The sequence below is a fragment of the Copadichromis virginalis genome, linkage group LG20 (assembly GCF_057382275.1).
Source record: "Copadichromis virginalis isolate Kocher_CV1m ecotype Utaka linkage group LG20, C_Virginalis_male_GT1.1, whole genome shotgun sequence".
Lineage (NCBI taxonomy): Eukaryota > Metazoa > Chordata > Actinopteri > Cichliformes > Cichlidae > Copadichromis > Copadichromis virginalis.
Genome location: NC_140637.1, coordinates 17840146 through 17861652, shown reverse-complemented (window position 1 = coordinate 17861652; position 21507 = coordinate 17840146). Strand labels below are relative to the sequence as shown.

General features: G+C 42.8%; 2 protein-coding genes across 5 annotated transcripts; one reads left to right on the top strand and one right to left on the bottom strand.

The window, feature by feature from the left end:
• The first annotated feature begins 173 nt into the window (after positions 1 to 173).
• On the top strand, positions 174 to 4912 carry LOC146684593 (actin nucleation-promoting factor WAS-like). Of its 2 annotated transcripts, none has more exons than XM_085442785.1 (11): positions 174 to 404; positions 1146 to 1286; positions 1378 to 1464; positions 1602 to 1698; positions 2053 to 2082; positions 2172 to 2207; positions 2316 to 2514; positions 2631 to 2809; positions 2935 to 3530; positions 3667 to 3778; positions 4623 to 4912. In XM_085442785.1, exons 1-11 carry the CDS (start codon positions 303 to 305, stop codon positions 4679 to 4681), a joined length of 1638 nt encoding a protein of 545 aa, XP_085298911.1. In that variant the 5' UTR covers positions 174 to 302; the 3' UTR covers positions 4682 to 4912. The 2 variants fall into 2 exon arrangements, with proteins under 2 accessions (XP_085298911.1, XP_085298912.1); XM_085442786.1 differs by having other exon boundaries at positions 345 to 397.
• On the bottom strand, positions 4913 to 15023 carry LOC146684592 (semaphorin-3F-like). Of its 3 annotated transcripts, none has more exons than XM_085442783.1 (19): positions 14880 to 15023; positions 13200 to 13298; positions 12956 to 13092; positions 9916 to 10076; positions 9731 to 9793; positions 9510 to 9629; positions 9234 to 9327; positions 9007 to 9126; positions 8743 to 8888; positions 8537 to 8651; positions 8375 to 8444; positions 8065 to 8209; positions 7716 to 7938; positions 7523 to 7611; positions 7381 to 7422; positions 7113 to 7270; positions 6951 to 7018; positions 6731 to 6858; positions 4913 to 6334 (listed from the first exon to the last, which is right to left on the bottom strand). In XM_085442783.1, exons 3-19 carry the CDS (start codon positions 13053 to 13055, stop codon positions 5957 to 5959), a joined length of 2220 nt encoding a protein of 739 aa, XP_085298909.1. In that variant the 5' UTR covers positions 13056 to 13092; positions 13200 to 13298; positions 14880 to 15023; the 3' UTR covers positions 4913 to 5956. The 3 variants fall into 3 exon arrangements, with proteins under 3 accessions (XP_085298909.1, XP_085298910.1, XP_085298908.1); XM_085442784.1 differs by having other exon boundaries at positions 13200 to 13316; positions 14880 to 15009; XM_085442782.1 differs by having other exon boundaries at positions 13200 to 13293; positions 14880 to 14943.
• Positions 15024 to 21507: the final 6484 nt, after the last annotated feature.

Below are 21507 nucleotides of genomic sequence, written 5' to 3'. Positions count from 1 at the left end.
AAAATGTGTATAAGAGGTCGCATAAACTCAGCGTATCTAAAAGAACGTTACTTGAGGAGGAGAGATATAACATTGCACTTCCTCCTTCTGAAAATGGAAGTAACACGTTTGTGCTCTGGGTCTGAGCGAGAGAAGAAAAAATGTGGTCGTTCATTTCCGGCTTTGAGTTGATGTGTGCAAAGAAGGGAGAAGAGAAACTTCCTTGACTGTAGAGCTAACTATAGAGAGTATTCTGTTGCAAGGGCGCTTGTTCAAATGCCGTGCATACAGTAGTTTAGGATAACCGGTTTTATCACAGGACTATGAGTCGTGGATCTAAAACTAAAACAGAGAGCACTCAAAGCTTTCTGCTGAGCCCACAGGAGAATGACAAGCTGGAGGAGCTGCTGGGCAGAAGGTGTGCTGTAAGTTCTTAGCTGACCCGGGAGGGGATTACCAACTGAAAGAATGTCGCTCTGCTTTATCTGTCTTGACTTGTATCCTTTTCGTTAAAAGCGTTTACCTTAAAAGAAGGCGGCGTACACTGGAGTACACATCATTCTAATTGATGCACAGTTTAACAATGGGTTGGGGACTGTTATACTTTTAACACAGCATTGTTGTACCATCATTTTCTCAACTCTCTTTTGGCAGATTATTTTCTTAATGCTTTTAGTCGCTTTATTTTTGGTCCATTTGAAGGCCTGTCTTATTTTACTCTATATTTTTGAAATCTGTTGATAGTTTTTGTGAATTCAAGCATTATTTGCTGACATTAGGTCATCAAAAAGTAGGTAGCTGTAACAGGAAATGGTGGCTGAACCAATTCTTCCTCTGCTGTCAGAATTAGTCACTATGCTCAGCTTTGGCCTTGTTCAGTTCTTGCTTTTGGCCTCTGAGGTAAACAATAGCGTTTACAGTTGTGACCCCACCATAATAACAAAACACTAGATGTGCACAAGCTACACATTTTAATTACGTAGAAGGCTGCATTGAAAAACTAGGAGCATCACAAACTTTAAGCCTTATCTGAACAAATGAAAGCAGATGAGGAAGTTTATTCTCACTGCAAAGCTGCAAATTTACATATGAACTGTAATAAAGAGCTCTCAAGTTTCCTATCAGCTCTGAGCTCTTTTCATTGTCTGTCTTGTCTATGTGTTCAGTCCATGGCCACCGCAGTCGCACAGCTGTTCATGGCTCTACCTAACAGTTCATCCATGTGGAGCTTGCAGCACACTGGGGTGGCCTGTTTCGTCAAAGACAACCCTCAGCGCTCCTATTTCATACGGATGTTTGATTTAAAGGTAACCCCCTACATAATGGGTCCCGTATTAGATAGCTTAGATTAAGTTTCTAATCTCACAAGACCGACATATTAATTCACTCTTTTTACAGGTCGGGAGTGTGGTTTGGGAGCAGGAGCTCTACAACCAAATTGTGTACTCAGCCCCAAAGCCATTCTTTCATACCTTTCCTGCTGATGTAAGCACACCCCTTGTTTTAGCTCATCTTAAAGCTGTAATTATGATGTGATGTGGTGCAATTACTTCTGGTGTAATCATCACTATGGGTCAAAAATCATCAATCTTGATTCTGTGTGCGTTTGTTATACACTGTAGGACTGCCAGGTCGGACTGAACTTCTGTGATCTGCAGGAAGCAGACATATTCCAAACTGCTGTTCAGGAAAAAATCAACCAAAGAAACACCCGTCAAGGTCAGTGAGGCCACAGCCTTTCACTGCTTTGATGTCTCATTTTAGAATGGGAAAGCAAAGAATACATTTGAAATATTATGGTTACCACTTACTCACAATTTATTTGTGTATAGATGGTTTGAGATTAATATATATGTTTGAGAAAGCACTGTGGGGGAAAAACAAACAAACATTAAAATCACATTAAATGAGGAAGTTTTTTTTTTTTTTTATCAAGTACCCTATTCTAGTACTCTTAGAAAAAAATCGCTTCCAGGCTGATACGTGGTTATATATGAAACAACAAGTCGTTCATTTGTTTCAACGGCTGTGTGTGGGGTTTATGCAAAATGGTTTCTCTCACCTCTCTCACAGATAAGAAACAGCGCCCCCCGCACACTAGTGGTAAGATGGCAAAAACTTCAAAACAGTATGCTGTGTAAACGTGGCAAACTGTAGTGCTACATATAATTTTCTGTTTTCTTTCACTGCAGACAGAAGTTCCCTGCCTCCACTCCCACCTGAAAAAGGTGTGCAACTGCTGTCTTTGCTGTGTACCTTTTACTATTGATACATAAAATGAAACATACTAGGAACATATTAACCAGTGTGCTAATCTGGACGTCTTCCAAAAACAGGACCTAGTGGCCCTCCTTCTTTTCACATGGCCACAGTGGACATTCAAAACCCAGATATCCAGTCTTCACGCTATCGCTCGGTGCCTACACCTGCTGCTGCCTCTGCTGCGACAGGCAAAGGAAAGAAGGACAAGAAGAAGAAGCAGAAAAAAGGCCCCAAGCTCTCCAAAGCAGACATAGGAGCACCTAGTGGATTTAAGTAAGTGTATGACTCGCTGAAAATGAAGTTTTATCAGAGGTTTTAGAGCAATGTTCATATTTTGTTGTTTAAATTTAACTTCAATAAACTGTTTCCTTCTTCTTTCCTTCCGTCAGGCATGTAAGTCATGTGGGGTGGGACCCTAACAACCTGGACCCTGACCTGATGCGGCTGCTGTCTCAAGCTGGCATTAGTGAAGCTGAAATGAGGGATGAAAGAACCTCTCAGCTCATCTATAATGTAATTGAACAGTCAGGAGGGATGGAGGCAGTCAAAAGGGAGGTGAACAGATCAGGTTAGACTCTCACTGCCTCGTTTTTGACTCAGTTAACTATCTCACTGTTCCAAACAGGCTGATCTCGTTGTTAAACCGTGGATGAGTTGTAATATATGTTTATACCTTCTTCCACTCAATTGTAGCTACAGGACCTCCACCTCCTCCACCTGGCAGACAGGGGCCCCTCCCTCCGCTACCAGGCTCTAGCCCCTCTGCTCCAACCCCTCCACCCCAGCGAGGCCGTTCTGGCCCCCTGCCTCCCATTCCAGGTCATTCACAGCGAGCAGGCCCGCCTCCCCAGCCACCTCCTTCTCGTGGATCTTTACCACCCCCTCCTCCATCAAGCCGAAGCGGCCCTCCGCCACCCCCGCCATCACATGCTCCACCTCCTCCATCTTCAAGGTCTCCTCATGCCCCACCTCCCATGTCTTCCCACGGCGCTCCTCCTCCTCCACCACCAAGCCAGCGCTCCGCAGGTTTTCCACCTCCTCCTGTCCCGTCTACACCCAGCAGAGGGGTTGGTGGTGGAGGAGGAGGAGGAGGAGGAGGGGGAGGGGGCCCACCTCCTCCTCCTCCACCACCACCACCGCCACCTCCCCAAACTTCAGTTTCTTCAGATTTCCCTCCTCCTCCTCCCATATCTGGCGGTGCAGCACGACCTACTTCCGCTTCCGTTGGTGGAGGAGACAGCAGAGGAGCTTTGCTGGATCAGATCCGACTCGGGAAAAAACTGAGAAATGTAAAGAAACTCGGCTTTCTCAAGAACATCTGTTACATAAGTCAAACGTCTTGATTTTCATGCTGCAACATGCCGAGATATTTGTAGAGCGTACTGACGTTTACATTTTGTCCTCCTGTGGTGTTGTGTATTACAGGTAATAGACGACCCTAATCCAGCTCCACCTGCATCAGCAGAGTCAGGTGAAGGCATTGTCGGTGCTCTCATGATGGTCATGCAGAAGAGAAGCAAAGTCATCCATTCCTCTGGTAAATATTACACTACCAGTAACATCTTTTTATGTACACTCTGGTCTCTTTATTAGGTACACCTGTTCAGCTGCTTATTAATGCAAATATCTAATCATCCAATCTCATAGCACTAAATCAGTACATTTAGGCATGTAGGCAAGACCACCTACTGAAGCTCAAACTGAGCATCAGGATAATGAAGAAAGGTGATTTAAGTAAGCGGATATGACATGTTTTGGTGTTGGTGCCGAATGGGCTGGTCAGAGTGTTGCATAAACCGCTGATATACTGATGTTTTCCTGCACAATCATCTCTGGTTCACGTACAAAATATCAGGAAGTTATTTGGATGAACTGCTGGGTAGCAGGAGCAAACCTCTGGGGCAAACATGTCTCGTTAAAGTTAGAGGAGAATGGCCAGACTGCTTTGAGCTGTTAGGAAGGCAGCAGTAACAGAAATACTCACTAGCTGCAATCAAGGTAGGAGCATCTCTGAACACATCCAAACTCCAATCTTGAAGAAGATGAGCTGCAGCAGCAGAAGACCACACTAGGCGTCACTTCCCAAGCTCTGATCTCATTCCAATAGCTCACCTTTGTAATGTGGTGGAACAGGAGATTTGCGTCATGGATGTGAAGCTGACAAATCTGCAGGAACTGTATGATGCTATCATGCAAATATGGATCAAAATCTCTGTGAAATCTTTCCAGTAACTTGCTGAAAAACTAAAGCAGTTCTGAAGGAAAAAGGGGGTCCAAACCAGTGCGAGCTAGGTGTACCTAATAAAGTGGTGCGTGAGTGTATGCATGCATGAGTTAAACCATCAGAGCTACAAACACTTTATATTTGTTCTGTCTTTCAGATGAAAGTGAAGATGACGGTGGGGATGACGATGATGATGACGATGAATGGGATGACTGATCTAGCTGTTCTTGTTTTTTGTGAATTTTCCACTTGCTTGAGTTCTGATGTTTGTTTTAACCCCATGAACTGTTACACTGTTACATGCGATGATCTGTTACAGATTTGTTAACTGCAAACTGGAGTATAGCTTGGATATGTGATAAAGTACTGTTTGTAGGGGATTCGTAAAAAAAATGAAATAAAATGAAAGAAATATTTCAATATGAAAGATTGAAAGGAACAAATTGATGAGAATTCTGAAATGCTTATATTTTTTTCTAACACTTCCAGTGTAGGATTCATCAGCATCACAACACATAGCAGAGGTGAAAAGCGGCTCCGAGTGGAAAATATGCTTAAAGAGCCATTTAAAAAAGACACAAACCCAAAAACCAACCTGTGACTACAGCTTATGACAGAACACCAACAATACTAAATCTGAGCCAGTTTCGTTCCCATTTTTATAACATACTATACATAAAAAAAAGTAGGTTCCTGTATCATATTCTCAAACATCTGTGCAAAAATCCCCAGTTCCCTCAAATACCACCACCTACAAAGTGCATGACTGGAAGAACACTGTACGCTATACATAGCCTCAATACTCACATACTGTAGGTCACTAATGCACAGGACAGTAAGGGAGTCATTGTATGACAAAATCCAATGGAATTAGCTTAACATAAAACAATACACCTTACAAACATCGTAACACACCAGAAAACAGAACAGTTAAATGTACAACTTGCAACAAACAACAACAGTACGCATGCAAAATATGCATTCTTGTCATCGTTATGCAAGAGCAATCCAATGACTGCATCACGACCTTATATATTATATTCACAATCAATATATTACATTTCTGTTTCAAGATACTTAAAAGAGAACATACTTGTGTTTTTGCGTGTTGGAGCCCGTTAGCTATATCTTACATATACTTTACATCACAGTCATTCTTTGTCCAAATCAACACCAAAGTGTGTGTGAAATATGTGATCAACCCCAATGTGCAGTCTGTTATTCATTCATTTTTTTTAACCACATTGGTAATACAGCTGTGTTTTGGAGAATAGAAATGTATGCTACAACTTAGAATGTGGTCATCAGTAGTGTAAAATATATTTCATATGTATTTACTGGGCTGGCGTTTGCAAAACCACCAATACACGTTAAGGACAGAAAGACAGCATCGCCTGCCTAATGAATAGAAGTGACACCCAAAGATGTGTCAAATGAAAGTCCACCATAAAGTCTATACAGGCCAGTGCCGGACAGTGTTGGTCCCGTCTCCTAGCCGAGCCCTTGGTCCTGGCTTTCTGTGTGCCTGCGGCTGGTGCGCTTACGCTGCTGCTGCTGTTTGGGACTGATTTGTTCCCAGTAGGACTGACAGTACTGGTTGATCAGTCTAATCTCAGGCGGGAATGGTGTAGAGGCGAGGGAGGACTGCGAGTATGGCCGTGTCTGATGGGTTTTTGGCTCTTCGTCCTCGTCTTGAGCGGTGAGAGCTAAAACGATGTCTCGGTCAAGGATGCGCAGCGCAATGCGGGTCACCGTGTGTTTAAAGTTGTTTTCAGTGGCGAGGCAGTGGTAGAGCCCAGCGTCTGTTTGGTTGAGAGACTTCAGAAGGATGCCGTGGTTGGTCTTAACAACCCCTCCGGCACGGTTGAGCTGAAGGAAAAAGGGTGAAACAGCAGATAAGTCAAAGAAAGGGAACAAGTTTAAATAATAATTTTAAATAATAGGGCAAATAATTGTCCTGTGGAAACACAGAAACAGCCTCTTATATAAAAGGTAGCAAAATGCATGTGTTCTTATTTTAATATGTAAAATTATTTTGCTTTATATACACAGGGTCTGCTGTTGCTTACAGCATTGTGTGGCTATTTCTAAGCTGGAAGAAGGGACTTTTTTTCTTTGTTGCCAGTGATCACAAACCTCGATACTTACTGGAAAAAAATAAACTCTCAGCAATAAAAGCAATAAAGATAGTTACCAAAAAGTGAAGTGATTCCTTTTGCATCTTTAAAAAAAAAAGGAAAAAGAAAAAAGATTGCTCTTCCTCACCACTTTCCTCTTTCCTTCTCTCTGGAAGAGCCACTTTACTGTGGCCTGGGGAGAACGAGGCTGACACTCCAAGAAGGTGCTGCTGCCCTCTACTCCAAACTGCACTGTCTCTCTCAGACGTTTCTCAACTGGACATTTAAATGGTAAAAAAAAATTAAGTTAAAAAAAATGCTAAATTTTGAAGTTTACATCATTTTAAAAACACATAAAATTGCCACACCTTTGGCGTTAAAGCCTCTGCACTGCCTCAGCGGGTCGCCGTGTTTAACGTCCTGTCTTCTGCTTCTCCTGAGACAGAATTCAAATTCAAATTCATTGAAATTTGACGTTATATTGTCACATCCTTACTTTATAGTATAGAGGTTTGTGAGACGTCCCTAACCTTTTGGTTGATGGCGTGAAAGCAGAGCAACTCTCTCCATCCCAGGCACAGTAGGGGTCCCGAGCCAGACAGCAGTCAGAGCAGGCCCTGCCGTACACCCCGCAGCGGTGAAGCGACACTTGGGTCAGCCCTGCGTCTGATGACACGTACAGCTGTTGCTGTGGCAACACAAGCAAAAAAAACAAACAAAAAACTCAGCAAGTGTCTGTGGGGCATTTGTTTTAATACATGCAAAGAAATGTATATGACCAGGTTAGATTTGTCTTACTCTTTTAGATGATATTTTCATAGTCTTGACTGGTGCTCTGGTCTAAAAACGTATTAAAAAAAGAAAAATGTAAAAATAAATGACCCCTTTTCTTAGACCACACTGCACTGTGTACTTTTTAGGACCACACATTTAGACATACCCGAAAAACCTCCACTTCCTCTAGTGTCAACTCCTCCATGCTTGTTGGGTCCTTAGGCAAAACTATTACCTTTTGCACAGTGCCTCGATCTAGAAGTATGAATGAATTATGATCAAAAACAACATTTGCATGAAAAAAAAGAAAGAAATCAACTTCAACCGAGCATGTGCAATCATCCCTGAAGTTGTCTCACCTGTCCCCAGGAAGAGCACTTCATAGCGCCCATCAACAGCATCCACCTGATCCACCACCAGGGCAGTGTACCTATAGTCCACACCAGTTCTCACCACCAGGGGGCGGCGATGGATAGGGTAAACTGAATGAAACATGAGGGGATGGGCTCTGATGAAATTCACAGCCTCATCTGAAAAGTTCTTTGAGGATCGGATACCAGGAGTGAAGGTTCCTCCCGGACACTGGGTGGAAAAAAAAAGGAGGGGAGATTTCGTGTGCATCATCTGGTGACTTCCTTTTGATTTAAATTTCAGCATCTGGGTTTTATTCCATTGTGTCATTTTGGACATTACGTGACAGAAACCTACCGTTCCAGGCCTTGGGTAGGGAATCTTGCCAGTGTACTCTGTCCATTGATAATTATGGCCATGTTTGTGGGCAAACGGTCCGTTGAATACGTTGCGGATATCAGCCATCGAGTAAACACAGACTGCTGATCCCTTGAACACAGAGCTTGAGCACAAACAGACAATTAAGGTAATAAGTAGAGGTAGGAGACAGCTTGCACCCTACCCATGAAATTAAGTTATGTCCACAAAAATGTGTGAAAATAAAAACTGAGTTAATGAGATTGAATGAGAAGTGAATTCATTGGGCGAGTCTCCAAATATGTCTCACCCTGCTGTAGTGAAGAGAACGTACACCATAGGGTTTCGTTCATCCTGCGTTGGCTGTATAAACACATCCCCTATTAAAAGAATGACATGCAAATCAATAACGCTATAGGCAAGTTATAATGCAACCAGTTTAAACACAGTGCTTATTTTATTATGACTTTACGTAGTTCGTCAAATCGTGTCTCCACTCCGTCTTCTCCTATCACCGAACAGATAAGACGAGCCTTCAGGAACGTCGTCCAGCGGTTCACCAGGGACTTCTGTCCTCCTTCGTCATTCTAGACAGGAAAGAAATTAGGTCAATGCATTTTATATTAAAAAGGTGAGCTGCTTATAGTTTCACAACTTGCGCAGTGTGCTTTGGCTCACCAGACACACTCTTCCCACCCTGGCTAAAACAGTGGGACTCGCCCCGCCGCTGGAGTCTAGACTCTTCTCTCGGAAAAAGAAGTACAGTTTGTCGTCATTCTTTTCTGCACTGTCAGGGATCTGCTGGATTCGAATAAACACAGGCTCTGGAGGATAAAAACAGATAAGCAGAGAGAGGATTGAGGCAAGTGGTTGTCAAAAAAATGAACGGAGCAATAACCTGTAATCAGTAATATTTACCTACTCAGACCCACACTTACTCACCGTTGAGCCATCTGGAGTCATACTGCTCTGTCCTGATTGCCGTTCTTCCTCCCATGGTCCTAAACACAGCAGCATCTGTACTCATGAAGTCGATATGTACCCCTGCATATAGATTACCATCTGCACAGGTGGGACAGTAAAAAAACAGGGTGGTAAAACAGTAGCTTAAGGAGTTTGAGAAGGAATTTAGTGGGTTTTTTTCTGGCTATAAATCAGTCATGTCTTACTGATCAAAACTGCAACATTCTCCTGTTTGGGATCATAGGAACATTTTCCCTTCCCCGAATCCACATACCCAGGGACCAGCCTAAACAGGTAGTCCTGCAGAGGCAGATTAGATAGTCAGTATGCATGAAAATAGACCGCTAAGACATCACAAGGGAGCATGGGAAATCATAAACAAATCAGCGCCCCGGGTGGTAGCTGTGAAATATTTAGCGAGGACAAAGCTGGAGGGGTTTTGCTGTAAATGCCTCTAAGGGAACGGTAATCGTCTTGTTCACCTCTGCCCTCCAGCCTCTGTTGATGAATGTGCAGATGGGTTGGTACGCTCCTGTTCCACAAGTGTAGAGGTGGGTGCGGTTCCACGGCTCTATCAACCGCACAAAGTTGGCACATTCACCCTGACAAAGGAGAGTAAGACAAATGGAATCCAAACACTGTATCTTGAAAGCAGGAGCCTCCAACTTTTTTGAAAGAACAGGATGTAAATACTTGACGCTACCTGTTTTCCCTTTCCTGTCATCTGACATTCTCCCTTTCTCTTAGCAGATGCTGGCCAGTGGATCTGTTGTTCCAAAAGCACAAATAGCCCCAAACAGTGAATTATTAAGGATCAATGCACTCTGAGACTAAATACCACATACCAAATGGCAGAGCGGATTGAGGAAGAAAGGAATTTATACACACTATGAGTGGCTCCTTGTTAACATTGTGCATGTCCAGAGCCACCAGGTACTCCCGGCTGCCCAAGTACAGACGTCCCTGGTCCTGATCCATCAGAAGTACACGGTAATCGCTGGTATTGAAGGTGAAGCTGAAGGGTCGTGCCGCTCTTGTGTCCATCAGTTCTGTTTGGAAAGTGTTGCCAGTTTGTTAAAAAATAATTACAACTTCGCCACTCGGAAAAACCAGCGTCATGTGGAGAAAATCCAGTCATATTATTCCTTTTATGCTTTTACCATGTTTCATTACAGACTTGGATGAACTTATGGTCCCTTAAACAGCATACTTCTCACTTGTGTGCAGGAAAATGTGTGTCACAGATTAAATATAACTCAACTTAGAGCATTTTAGGAAACATTTTCGCTTTTAAGATCTTAATATTTTATGCGTCCTGGCTGTCTGATTGAGTTTAAGGCACCGCGTGCCCTGTGGAGTTAGACGAAAAAGCGAGTCCCTTAGGAAACACGGTCAGTGGAACTCACGGCTAATTCTTAAGATCAGATTTGTGTTCAGCAGAGCGTAACCTGTTAAGACATGCAGTGAAAAATGTTTCCCCCTTTTTTGTTCTCCTGAAAACCCCGATTAGGCTATTTTCATCTGCTGCAAGACAAATGGACTCTACTGTGGAGGACTTTACTTCTGAAAGTTTCCATTCTTTCATCTAACAACTAGTTTAAACACATACAAAGTAAGACTCGCTCATACATCTGTGTCATGTGCAAAATTCTGACCACCATATGTGCACACTGTGACATGGCACACTCATGGTAAAGACAGCAGGATTATATATTGACAAATGTTCACAGAGACCCTTAGAAGTGGGCTTACAGGGAATCAAGAGGAAGCACAATCTCTATTTACATCAAAGCACCTTCCATTTTCCTTTTGAGGCCCGTGTTAACAGGATGCAGTCAAGGTGCAACAAAAATAAGCTATGCAATCGGATCTCCGGGCAACATGGGATGGAGTCTCAGAGGTGGGATGAGGTCTGGTTCTGTTCCCAAGAGGTGAACACAGGATAACAAGCTTCTGGACAAGCGCCACATCACTGGGTCATAGTGGATTCACTGAACAGGCTAAATGTAGAAACACCACACCCCTATACATGTCTCCATTCTCCAAAAATAGCAAACAATGTACTGCCATCATCTGGTAAACATTCAGCAAACACTTACCCCCTGACAACATTCTGACACTGACAGGGAAACACTGGGAAGGACACACAATTCAAGTATGAAGCCACAGCTGGGCCACTATGAGCTCTCGTGTTACAGCTTGACAACATATTGTCACTAAGGCACTAATGACTGCTGCCATTTACTGTAGTCCCAGACGTCTCTCGAGTATGAGCTAACTGCTGACAGCACTGCGAGGGCATAAGATTCTAAAACATGGCTTCAGTTACACTGCCGATTCTGCTCTCTAGCAACACTAATTCAACCGATTTACAGTTATTCCCATTTCGGCGCTTATGACTGATACAACTTCCCAGCAGCAGGGAAGTCAGTGTAGTGTTCCTTTCCTCTCCAGGCCTCCTGTACCCCCAGAGTGTCACTCAGCCCGGCTCATTCGTTCAGAAGAGTCACATGTCCTCCAGCCTCCTCAAAAACCTCCTCCACAGGCGCCTCAAGGGAACAAAGAGACTCGCTGTCACAAACAATGAACAATAAATCCTTGGAGTCGCAGAAAAGAATTGCAGAGTAAATCCAACTTTTTTCTTTTCCTTTTTTTGTTTGGTATTAGGGGGAAGGGTGACTTAAGTCTGCGAACGTACTCTTACGAACAATCTAGCGTTCACCTTTCAGCTCCTACAAACATCCTCCTGAAAGTGAAATTGTCAAGGACAGCTCCTGACAGATGTGAATTCCTTTTTCTGAGAGGAACACGATCAAGTTCAAGACCGAGCTTGCGCAACTGGTCAGACTTCTACTTTGTTCAAACTGCTGCAAAAACTCACTGGTATGTATAAGCTGTTTACCAAAAGGGGATTAGCGTTAAAAGTCACGCAAAAATGCACAGCAATTACTTTCTCGAGCCCCAAATGGAAAGTGTCTCCGTATGCAAGAGCTGTCAACAGCCTGTCTTTGGTGTTACAAAATCAGCTGAATTCAAAACAGCACTGGCTATAAAGCACAGATCCCGTGATTAGTTCACCTCTAATCTGCCTCAGGTGGCTTTTCTTGAAATTGTACCAAATCATAAATGTTTCCCATTAAATCGCTGCACTAGAAGAACGTAATGAAGCAAGCATGTCAGCACTGCCTAGACCTGACCTGCAAACAGAAGGTTCTGACTCAACTCCACATGAAAGCGCTCGGGAACGTTATAAATCTCACTCACACCTCTAATTCTCACTTACACGAAGTTCAGGTGTGATGCCCGCATGTGTGTGTTTGTGTGTCTTTCTGCGAGTTTAAGTGACAACATGATAGGGATGCAGAAAATACCTGTAATCATCCGACATTGTTTGGATCAAAGGTGTCTTCCACATATTTGTAACACGAATCTCTGCTATTATAGTTAATGACGACAGGGAACAGACAACACGGGAAAATCCCAAACACCTGCGAAAAAAAGCTTCAAAGAAAACACTATCTGCCCCATCTCAAATCTACTCTGGCTTTCAAAAAGGTCATGATCAAATTTCAGCTGTTTCCTTCTTGTGTCAGACCGTCAGACGTCAAAAAACAAAGAACTGACAGGCCACACTGTAGTGCGTGTGGATTTCAGGGTGTGGGGACAAATTGTTGAAGGGCACTACCAGTATCCACACGTAATATCCACCTTTTGTTTTCAGCGTTGCACAGTTTGACGTGTGGCAGGAAATACGCTCTTTACATATGCATGAAAAGGAAATAGAACCGCTAGTTCGGATGCGCGCGTGGGTGTATGGGTGAGTTTTTGCGCAAGCGAGTGGCTTTGCGGGAGAAACCAAAAAAGTACAATAAACTATTACGATAATCCCCGCTGACAGAAGAGTTCTAGTTAATCTGAACGAACTCACCTTTAAAGGAGAGGCGAACCCGAGGAGCAGACTGCTGCACGCCCAAGCTTCTGCAAACACAGAGGGCCAAAAGGAGGAGCTGGGCTCCAGATGCTGTCATGGTAACAGTCACGCAGGTAGCCCACAGAGATCTAAATCTGGACGAAAAGAAGAAAGACGAATGAACTATTATTATAGAGTGCCCCATGAGAAATGGGAGACATAAAAAGAAAGAAGGGAGGACAGGCAAGCTAGTCTCTCTCACTTTCTCTGATCTCTCTGATCAGAAGTTTGGCCTGCAGCCTTCCAAGGCAAGACGTCTCGTTTGGCAGGAGAGAACAACGTCCAAATCTTCGCACCTGCGCTGGAAAATATGACAGGCCTATTATTTATTTAAAGTGTAAGCGTAGTGAGTTATGTGTCAAGACTGTATAATAATACTTGTAAGTATACAGTCAGTTGGAAAAAGAAGACTAATGCCTTGTGGTCTTCATCTTGTACACATTACAGTTTGTTTTGCATAAATTTTGCCCATGTTTCTTTTAGAAAACTGTATCAAAAAGATGATGAAGATGCCCATCAATGAGTCCCTCTGGTTTTCCCTCAGTCTTTTCAACAAAGCATGTCAGTGTACTTTCAGGAGCTGAGAAATGAAATATATGACAGTTCAAAGACACAGGTAGTCCTGGCCGAAACAATTTCTGACAGTTTAGGGGTGTTGAAACGTAGCCTAACTGTTAGACCTTAACTCAGACATTTATTATGCATCTGCACTTTGCTTTGAGAGGATCCCATATAAATTATGAATACTAAAAGCTGAGTCCATAACATCCATTAAATTGTCTCCCTGAAGGTGTGCCTTGCTCGGGCTATAAGCTATCCCTCGGGCTTTTTCACCCCCTCCTTATGACATATGTGTAGCCGAGGCCTCCAGTGCACATGGTACAAGCCTGGAAATGAGTTATTCATGGTCAAAAATGGGGTGGGATTTCACAAAAGGTTTTGTTGTTTTTTTTTTTCACAATAAGCCACTCATTTATCTGACACACATAATACAAAAAAATATGCAGCCATAAAAAAGCTGATGAAACTGAAATGACTGACATGGTAAGAATTTAGAAATTTAAAACAGAAGCTGCTGGGAATACCTCACAGTCTTCTTGGCATATTCACACAATTGCTATATTTACGCACCATGGGAGCTTGATTCCTATTCGCTTTTATCAAACCTCGTATATTACTTGCTAATAACCCGTCATGCACCGTGAGATATTTGAAATGAGGTAGAGACCAATGAAAATACAATGGTGTGAGATTTTTTTTTGTAGTCAGCCCATGTAACATTAACATTATGACTTTATAAATAAAAACATGATATACAAAATATTAATAATAAACTGATACTGACAAATAATTAGAAAACATATTTGACCCTAATTTGAATACATAATGGCTATGACCTGCTGACTCTGAAGGCTACATTTAACCTACCAATATTTAGATGAAGATGGAAAAAATAATTAAAGGGTGAGTCTACTTGAAATGCCTTAAAAATATCGTTACAAATGCAATTAGTGGGTGTTACTAAACCATTATATTGAGCCCGAGGGACTACATGTTCGAGATGGCCTGATTTTCGTGGTATTTGTACAAGTGGCGGCACTCCTGCTGGTTTTCTGTGCTTGGGTGGGATCAGCAGTAGAGATTAAAGTTCTGCTGTGTTATTATATGGTTTCCATTTAAAGAAAAATAATAATAATTACAGGATTTCTATAACCTTGTTCTTTTTTCGGGAGGAGTGCGCGCTTACCTGTGAACTCAACATCCAGAAATAGGAGCCGTGGGCTACAAATGCGTGCACTCCAGTCATCTGCCATCCAGACCACGCTACAGAGTAACCAAACCTGAGTTAAAAGTTAAACCAGAGAGAAGTTAAATGTCCTACCTTTGATACCGGGCTTTCAGATCCCAAACTTGCGGGATGTTACCGCTGCACTCCTCGCGTTTTGCGCCTCGGAGCTGAGCTGGAAAATCTCTGTCAGCAGCTCTGCGCAGGCATAAAACAATCCGATAGGTTTGCTAATTCCTCTTCTGAGGAAAAACCGAAGGCTAATCGGTCGCCATTGACCAAAGGCATTCACTCAACATATTTTTTTAAAAAAGGAGGAGGAGAAGGAGGAGGGGGAAACAACTAATCCTTTAACGCCTTTTCCACTCTTTCCAAAAAAAAAAAAAAAAAAAAAAAAGAGAGAGAGAAAAAAGTTTAAACCTGGATGGCAACAACCATCACCGTGATGTGATCGAGATGTTGGTCCGCTGATCCGTAAAAGTGAGTTTGGAGGTGACTGAGTGAGATTCAAGTGACCAGGTGCAGGTGTTGGGAGAGTGTATGCCCCGCTGTCCTCTCCCTTCTGTTCTTTCCCCACCCAGCCTTCGCTCTCCTGTTGGCCCACAGCAGCATTGGACCAAACCTCTTGGTACACCATATGGGTATGTTAACCCTATCACTGCTGCTGAGTTAAACTCACTGCTCCACTCTGCTGTAAACTGCAACTAATCTATATCAGTCTAATTATTTTAGAATGCTTAAATTATTGCGTATTTTATGGAAACTGTGAAGGGCATACAGTCACTGTTGAATGTTTTTTTCTTTTTCATTTTTAGTTTCTTTGAGGCACCAGAAGGGCCACAGACTATTCTTACACATGATGCAGGGACTGAAATTTACTATTAAGCATCTAGGAGTCGGGTCTGCTACTAGGACAATGTCACCATTACTTTTCAGAGCCAGGTCAGCCAAAAAAGATTCCAGGGATTCCTCTCTGGCTGGCTCCAGCGCTCATGACAACAGTGACAAAGCAACCAGAAAGGGGGGGAGGACTGAATGTAAAGGACATCCATCCTTTTAACGGAGCCTTGAGCTTGAAATTAAAACAGCTTTTAGGGCGCCTCTCATCATTGCCGGCTTTATGGAGAGCCCTGACGCAGTGTGGCGCACTAAAGACACAAAAGCAGACATTGAGTGTATTCTGAGCAACAGCCCTGTAAGACCCATGAGGTGATGTGGTGTGCCAGTGTGTAAAAGGTCACATGGTGGGGGCAGTTCTTGGCAAAGCCTCAGAACACTCTAATCTTCAACGCTTAAATCTATCTTTAATGCACGTTTTCTGGTTTGATTCCTCATCACACCAGCAGAGTATGTGAAATCACTGACCTTATCAGAAGCTGGGTATCAGCCACATGTGATCTACAGGCGGCAAAGTGTGTCAAAATGTATCCAGGAGAGCGCCTTTGTTTCCTGCCCCACTGGAGGCATCCTTCTGTTTCCAGTTGCGGAAATGACTCATGACTGTGTGCCGGGTTCAAGTTTCCATGTGCTCTCAACTTTGGCCATGGACACCAATAAACTGACCAGCTCCACCCTTCACAAGCACTCATTAACGTCATTTGTACAGTATCTTTCACTGCATCATCCTGTGTTCTTATCTCCCCAGCATTCATACACTGCTGCCTCAACTTGCTAAAGTCATAGCAACAGCCCCTCACTGAGTGTTGCGGTTGGTATTTTTGCTCTGTGTACGTGAGTCTATCCCTGTTAACTCCAGCATGATGGATGATTTTGTTGGAGACAGACTGTAGGATTAGGAAACAACATTGGCTGGTTTTCTGGTCCACAAAAAGCCCCCCCTCAAGTGGCTCTTCTTCCCTAATGGATAGGTAATGTGAAATGTGAGGTAGACATTGATCCCTGTAGGCCAACCAAAAACTCCTGGTGAATCCTGGGACCTCAGACCCATCAATCATTTCCAGAGCCAGGGTATTGTCCCCGCAAGGAAAGACAACCTATTATTTTAACCCCCTGATGGGTTTTCATGCAGTGTATTGATGAACTGAAGAGTGTCTGAACATGCCAGCGGCTCTGGGGCATGTCCAGGGCATCACCATTACATGAAATCACCTTAAGAAGAAATTATAGGGTAGAGAAAATAAGACTATAAGACATTCACAAGAATTGTTTGCCCTGTGTTCAGTGACAAAGCTTTCCACGCAGATTAACAAGCCTTGCAATTATTATCTTACAGGTCCGAAAAAATGTAAACATCACAATGGATGAAAAGAGAGCAGGTGCTGTGCGACACTCACGAACTTCACACACCAGTGATTATCAAAGGAGAACAACTTTGGAAAACATCTTTGACATGAAGGGTGCATACGTGGCGCACATTCCAGACACAGCCTGCTCACCACACAGCGGATTGGGAATGAGGTGAGTGCAGACTTTTAGTGCAAACACTCTACAAACATAATGTAGCTTCGGCTTCTTTGAGATGGAGCACCGTCTGCAGTCGTCCAACATGCCACGTGTCTACAGGGCCAGCCAGCCCGCCATCTGCCTTGAAGACAAGACTGGCACTTTCCCTTGTAATAAAACGCAGCTGGGAGATTCAACAGCTGCTGAAGAAGAGCTCTTTCCAAATAACAAGGGGTATGTGCGTGCGTGTGTGGTTGGCAGGGAGGGTAGCTGTATTTCAAAAGAGGATAGTGAGGATGTAAGCAGATGAGTGCAAGCACAGTCCCCGTGTCTTAAAAGGTAGACCTGTCAGCACTCTTTGAAAAGTCTTTGGTAATAGCTGGTTAATGGTTAAGTGTCCCAGTGGGAGAAAAACAGTTCAAAATGTTATTTGTTTTGAGTATTTATGACTCGAGCTCTATCTTAACCTGTGCCACAGACATTGTTTGCGCTAAGAGAATTAGTGAAAAATGTGGCAAGCTGAACAAAGTGAGAATACAGTGCATGCGGGTCTTTCTTTGACAGATAAATTTGTATGCCGGCGCACATGCATACAGTGTGTGCATGTCGGCACGGAGACACAAACTCGCGCGCGTTCGCGTCTGCTGCTCGGATTGAAATTAAATTGATTTCTCTTATCTCCGTCCACACCCTTGCTCCCTGCTCTCTTCGCACATATCCTTGAGACACCAGACTCCAGGTGAATTTCAATGTCAAAGACACAAAAGGTAACGCAGAAGCTGCAATCTGTTCATTCTGTCAAGAAGTTGTGTGTGTGTGTAGGTGTGCGCGTGCACTTGTGTGTGTGTGTCTACAGTACGTGCAGTGTGATTGGTTGGGGATAGGCCTATTCATCTGTCTGGTGTGATCGTGGCTCTGTAACTGGGCCTAGGCGTGAGTATGCACTCTGTGATCTCCCAGATAAGAGTCATCCATCTGCTGTGTGTATCTGTCAGGGCCCGGGCAGCCCTGCTTATCACTGCACTCATCCATTTCCCTCAGTCATACTCACTCCATTCTCTTCTCATTTTAGCTGTTCTCTCTGCTGCACTACTGAAATGCTGTGCTTCATCTTGATTATCTGACGAGCAGTGGATCCCGCTCGCGTTAAAAACCCGAAGGCGTGTTTATGTGACGCGCGGCTCCTGCAAGCGTGCGTGCACCCCGAAGCGTGCACATCGAACGCAAGCTTCGCAAACAGCACTACAAGACCTACATTTGCAGACACACACTCACACACAGGTAGTTGTTATTCAAGGAGGCCTATCTCACACCGTCAGATTATCCACTATTGATGAGCCTCAGAGAGCAGCTCATGCCCCTTTTTTGTACACATTGCAGGAGAAAAAATAACCTCCCCCACTTTAATCACAGATGAGGAATTAGCTCCCGTGTGTTGTTCTTTCATTTTTTTTGTCACCGTTAATCGGCCTGAGATTCTTAAGATGCACTGAAAAAAAAAGCGAAGAACATGAAGCAGCATGACAAGATGATTTGTGTACAGTATCAACAAGAGCTCAACCCAGGGTAGTGTAGTTTACGCCGGAGAATCCATTTAGGATTTTGCCACCCCACACATAACAAAGGCTTCACAGACTACCCTCAGACCACAAAGCAGCCTGAGGATGGTTTTACCCTCCCAGCAATCTGTACTTAGTTTGTCACAATCAATATTGTAGGAACCAACCTCATTATTAATTCATAGTCATGAAAACATGTGGTGCTCTGAGATAGGCCAAAAAAAACTACTTCAAAGATGAGACAAACACTGTTTCACATGGGATCACTTCATGTGGCCATAATGTGTTTCATCATCAGTATTAATAGTATAGGCCCATCCTAGACCGCATACCCCGGGTGCTGCTACAACAGGACAGGTTTTCGCTAGTGGAATATTTATAGCTGTGCATTAAAAGTGGAATCAGGGGTTTAAGTGTACCATTGCAACAGCACTGCTGGTCCTTTGTCTGGGCCTGTCCAAAAATGTCTTGCCCGTGGCTATTTGCAGTGCTACATTTGAAATGTCAGTGATAACAAACACTGCCGTCAAATCAAAGTTGGAATACAATAAAGAACAGCTGTATCTCAGCGGGTCTTCTTTGATTCTTCCCGTCAAGATGCAAGTGCTGCAGCCAAACATATCTGAGATCACTTTAATAAGTCACACATCTATAACTTATTAGAAGCGGTTCGTGTTCGTGTGAGACAGCTGAGGGAAGACTTAATCATTTCTCATTTCTACACACCTAATAGCCTAAATGCTGCTGTCAAATTTGGCTGTTTATGAGATATTAGATTCACTCATTAAAAACAAAAAAATTGACAGCTATTCTAACAATAGATTGGCTTAACCACACTGCCATCTTGTGGCTATTTTATTATCATTATGAAATCCTTTGTTTAACTCTTTCCACCTTGGAAACTTACTAGAGGGCAAGCCTTGTTTCTATGAACTGAGTGATTTCTGTCTTGTTTTAATGCTACTTAAAGAACAAAGAGGCTGAGTATGCATCAGAAGGTAGTGAGGGTGATCCCTGTCTATGCAGTTTATTGGGACTACTCTTGGAAAAACCCAGAACCTATTCTAATGGTTATAAAACCACTTTTTTATTAATGAATACTGAGTTGTAAAAGCTCATCTTTAAAGGTACAGGAGAGGTGATCAAATGTTGTCTTTATGGAAAGAAGAGCTAAACAGTCTTATTGAGATCTGGAACCTTTTTTTAAAGGCAGACTGATATACAATAACCTCAGTAATGTGCAAAAGTTTTGGACCACTCATCATTTCTTTACACTTTGTTTCTAAGCAGCCAGGCGTGCTTGTCATTTCTAAGTTGGCCTTGAGCAATAACACCACAATTTCTGAAGGTCTCTCACAGTTTTTCTTTAATAGTATTTTGCACCACCAAGGTGTTTCTCAAAGAGCTGTTAGCTGAACACTTGAGGAAACTGGACAAGCGATCAAATCAATGATGAATCCAAATGAGATATTTTTGGTTCACTATGTACAGAAGAGATCAAGAGGGAGAAACAACAGTGAATGTCTCCATCAATCTGTAAACATGGTGGAGGCTCCGTCATGGTTTGGGGCTGCATTTCAGCCAGTAGTGTTGAGGATCTCTTCAAACTTGATGGAATTATAAATACAGAAAAGTACTTATTGGGAAAGTGTCAGTGGCTTCAGTCGTGGATTGGCCTCCCTAGAGCCAGTATCGAAATAGTGTGGAATCAGACTGAAAACAAAAGACAAGCCAGCTAACATCCAAGGAAGAGCTTTGGGAGAATTTTCCTTTTTGTACTGTATTTGCATGTACATTTGCACATTTTCTTGGCAAAATGCAAAGAGGGCAATTTAAATCTTTTTCTCAGAAGTGTACTTGCACAACAATACAGGCACACAAACACAAAGAAACACATTATACATGGTCAGAATTAAAAGCAGGTGCAAGTGTGTCACCGAGTGCATTTGTATGCATCAGAGGATCTGAACCCAGATGTTCCAGGCTCGATGTGAATAAGAGGAAGAGAGATATCCAGTGACTAGATGTTGTAAATATTACATATTTATGTTTTTAAGATTTTTTTTTATTGCGTAGTGGGGCAGTGAAGAGGAACAGGTAAGTGAGGGGTAAGAAAATATTTAAGAAGCCAAACACATAGCAGCAATTAAATACATTTAGGTATATAGATATGATCAAGACGAGGATCAGAATGGTGATTTAACCCTTGTATGGTGTTCGGGTCTGTGAGACCCGTGTTCATTTTTCTTCAAAAGAAAAATCAAACAATTAATTATTTTTTCACGTGTAAATGTGTTGTGTCTTTCCACTCACTCCACTTGATTATAACTGATTTATTTATAACATTTTATATAAAAGAAAAACGAGAAGCACATTAATTCATAAATGTGATCTAACAAAGGTAAAGGGAAAAAATTAACCATGTTTGCTGTTCATATGTCTTGTAATTGGGATGAAGTAAACATCTGTTGAGTAATTTAACATAAAATTGTTTGATAGTGTTAATTTGGAAAGCCAAAACTCTAGCGGGTCCACCAGACCCATGAACACTGGCTGAGTAACAAAAATACGAACACCACACAAGGGTTAAGTGATTCAAGTGAGTTGTTAGTGGCAGATGGGCTGGTCTGATATCTGAAATTGCACATCAACTGGGAGTTTCCCACACAACCATCTCTAGGGTTTACAAAGAATGGTCTGAAAAAGAGAAACGATCCAGTGAGTGGCATCTTCCACTGGTGAAAAACTGGTCAGACAAGAAT

Coding starts and splice junctions, on each gene's coding strand:
- LOC146684593 (XM_085442785.1), top strand. CDS start 303: ATGAGTCGTGGATCTAAAACTAAAACAGAGAGCACTCAAAGCTTTCTG. Junction 1,699..2,052: donor CCAAAGAAACACCCGTCAAG/GTCAGTGAGGCC, acceptor CCTCTCTCACAG/ATAAGAAACAGCGCCCCCCG. Junction 2,208..2,315: donor TCCACTCCCACCTGAAAAAG/GTGTGCAACTGC, acceptor TTCCAAAAACAG/GACCTAGTGGCCCTCCTTCT.
- LOC146684592 (XM_085442783.1), bottom strand. CDS start 13,055: ATGACAGCATCTGGAGCCCAGCTCCTCCTTTTGGCCCTCTGTGTTTGC. Junction 9,328..9,509: donor ACAGAGGCTGGAGGGCAGAG/GTGAACAAGACG, acceptor CTGCCTCTGCAG/GACTACCTGTTTAGGCTGGT. Junction 8,889..9,006: donor TGACTCCAGATGGCTCAACG/GTGAGTAAGTGT, acceptor TTTATCCTCCAG/AGCCTGTGTTTATTCGAATC.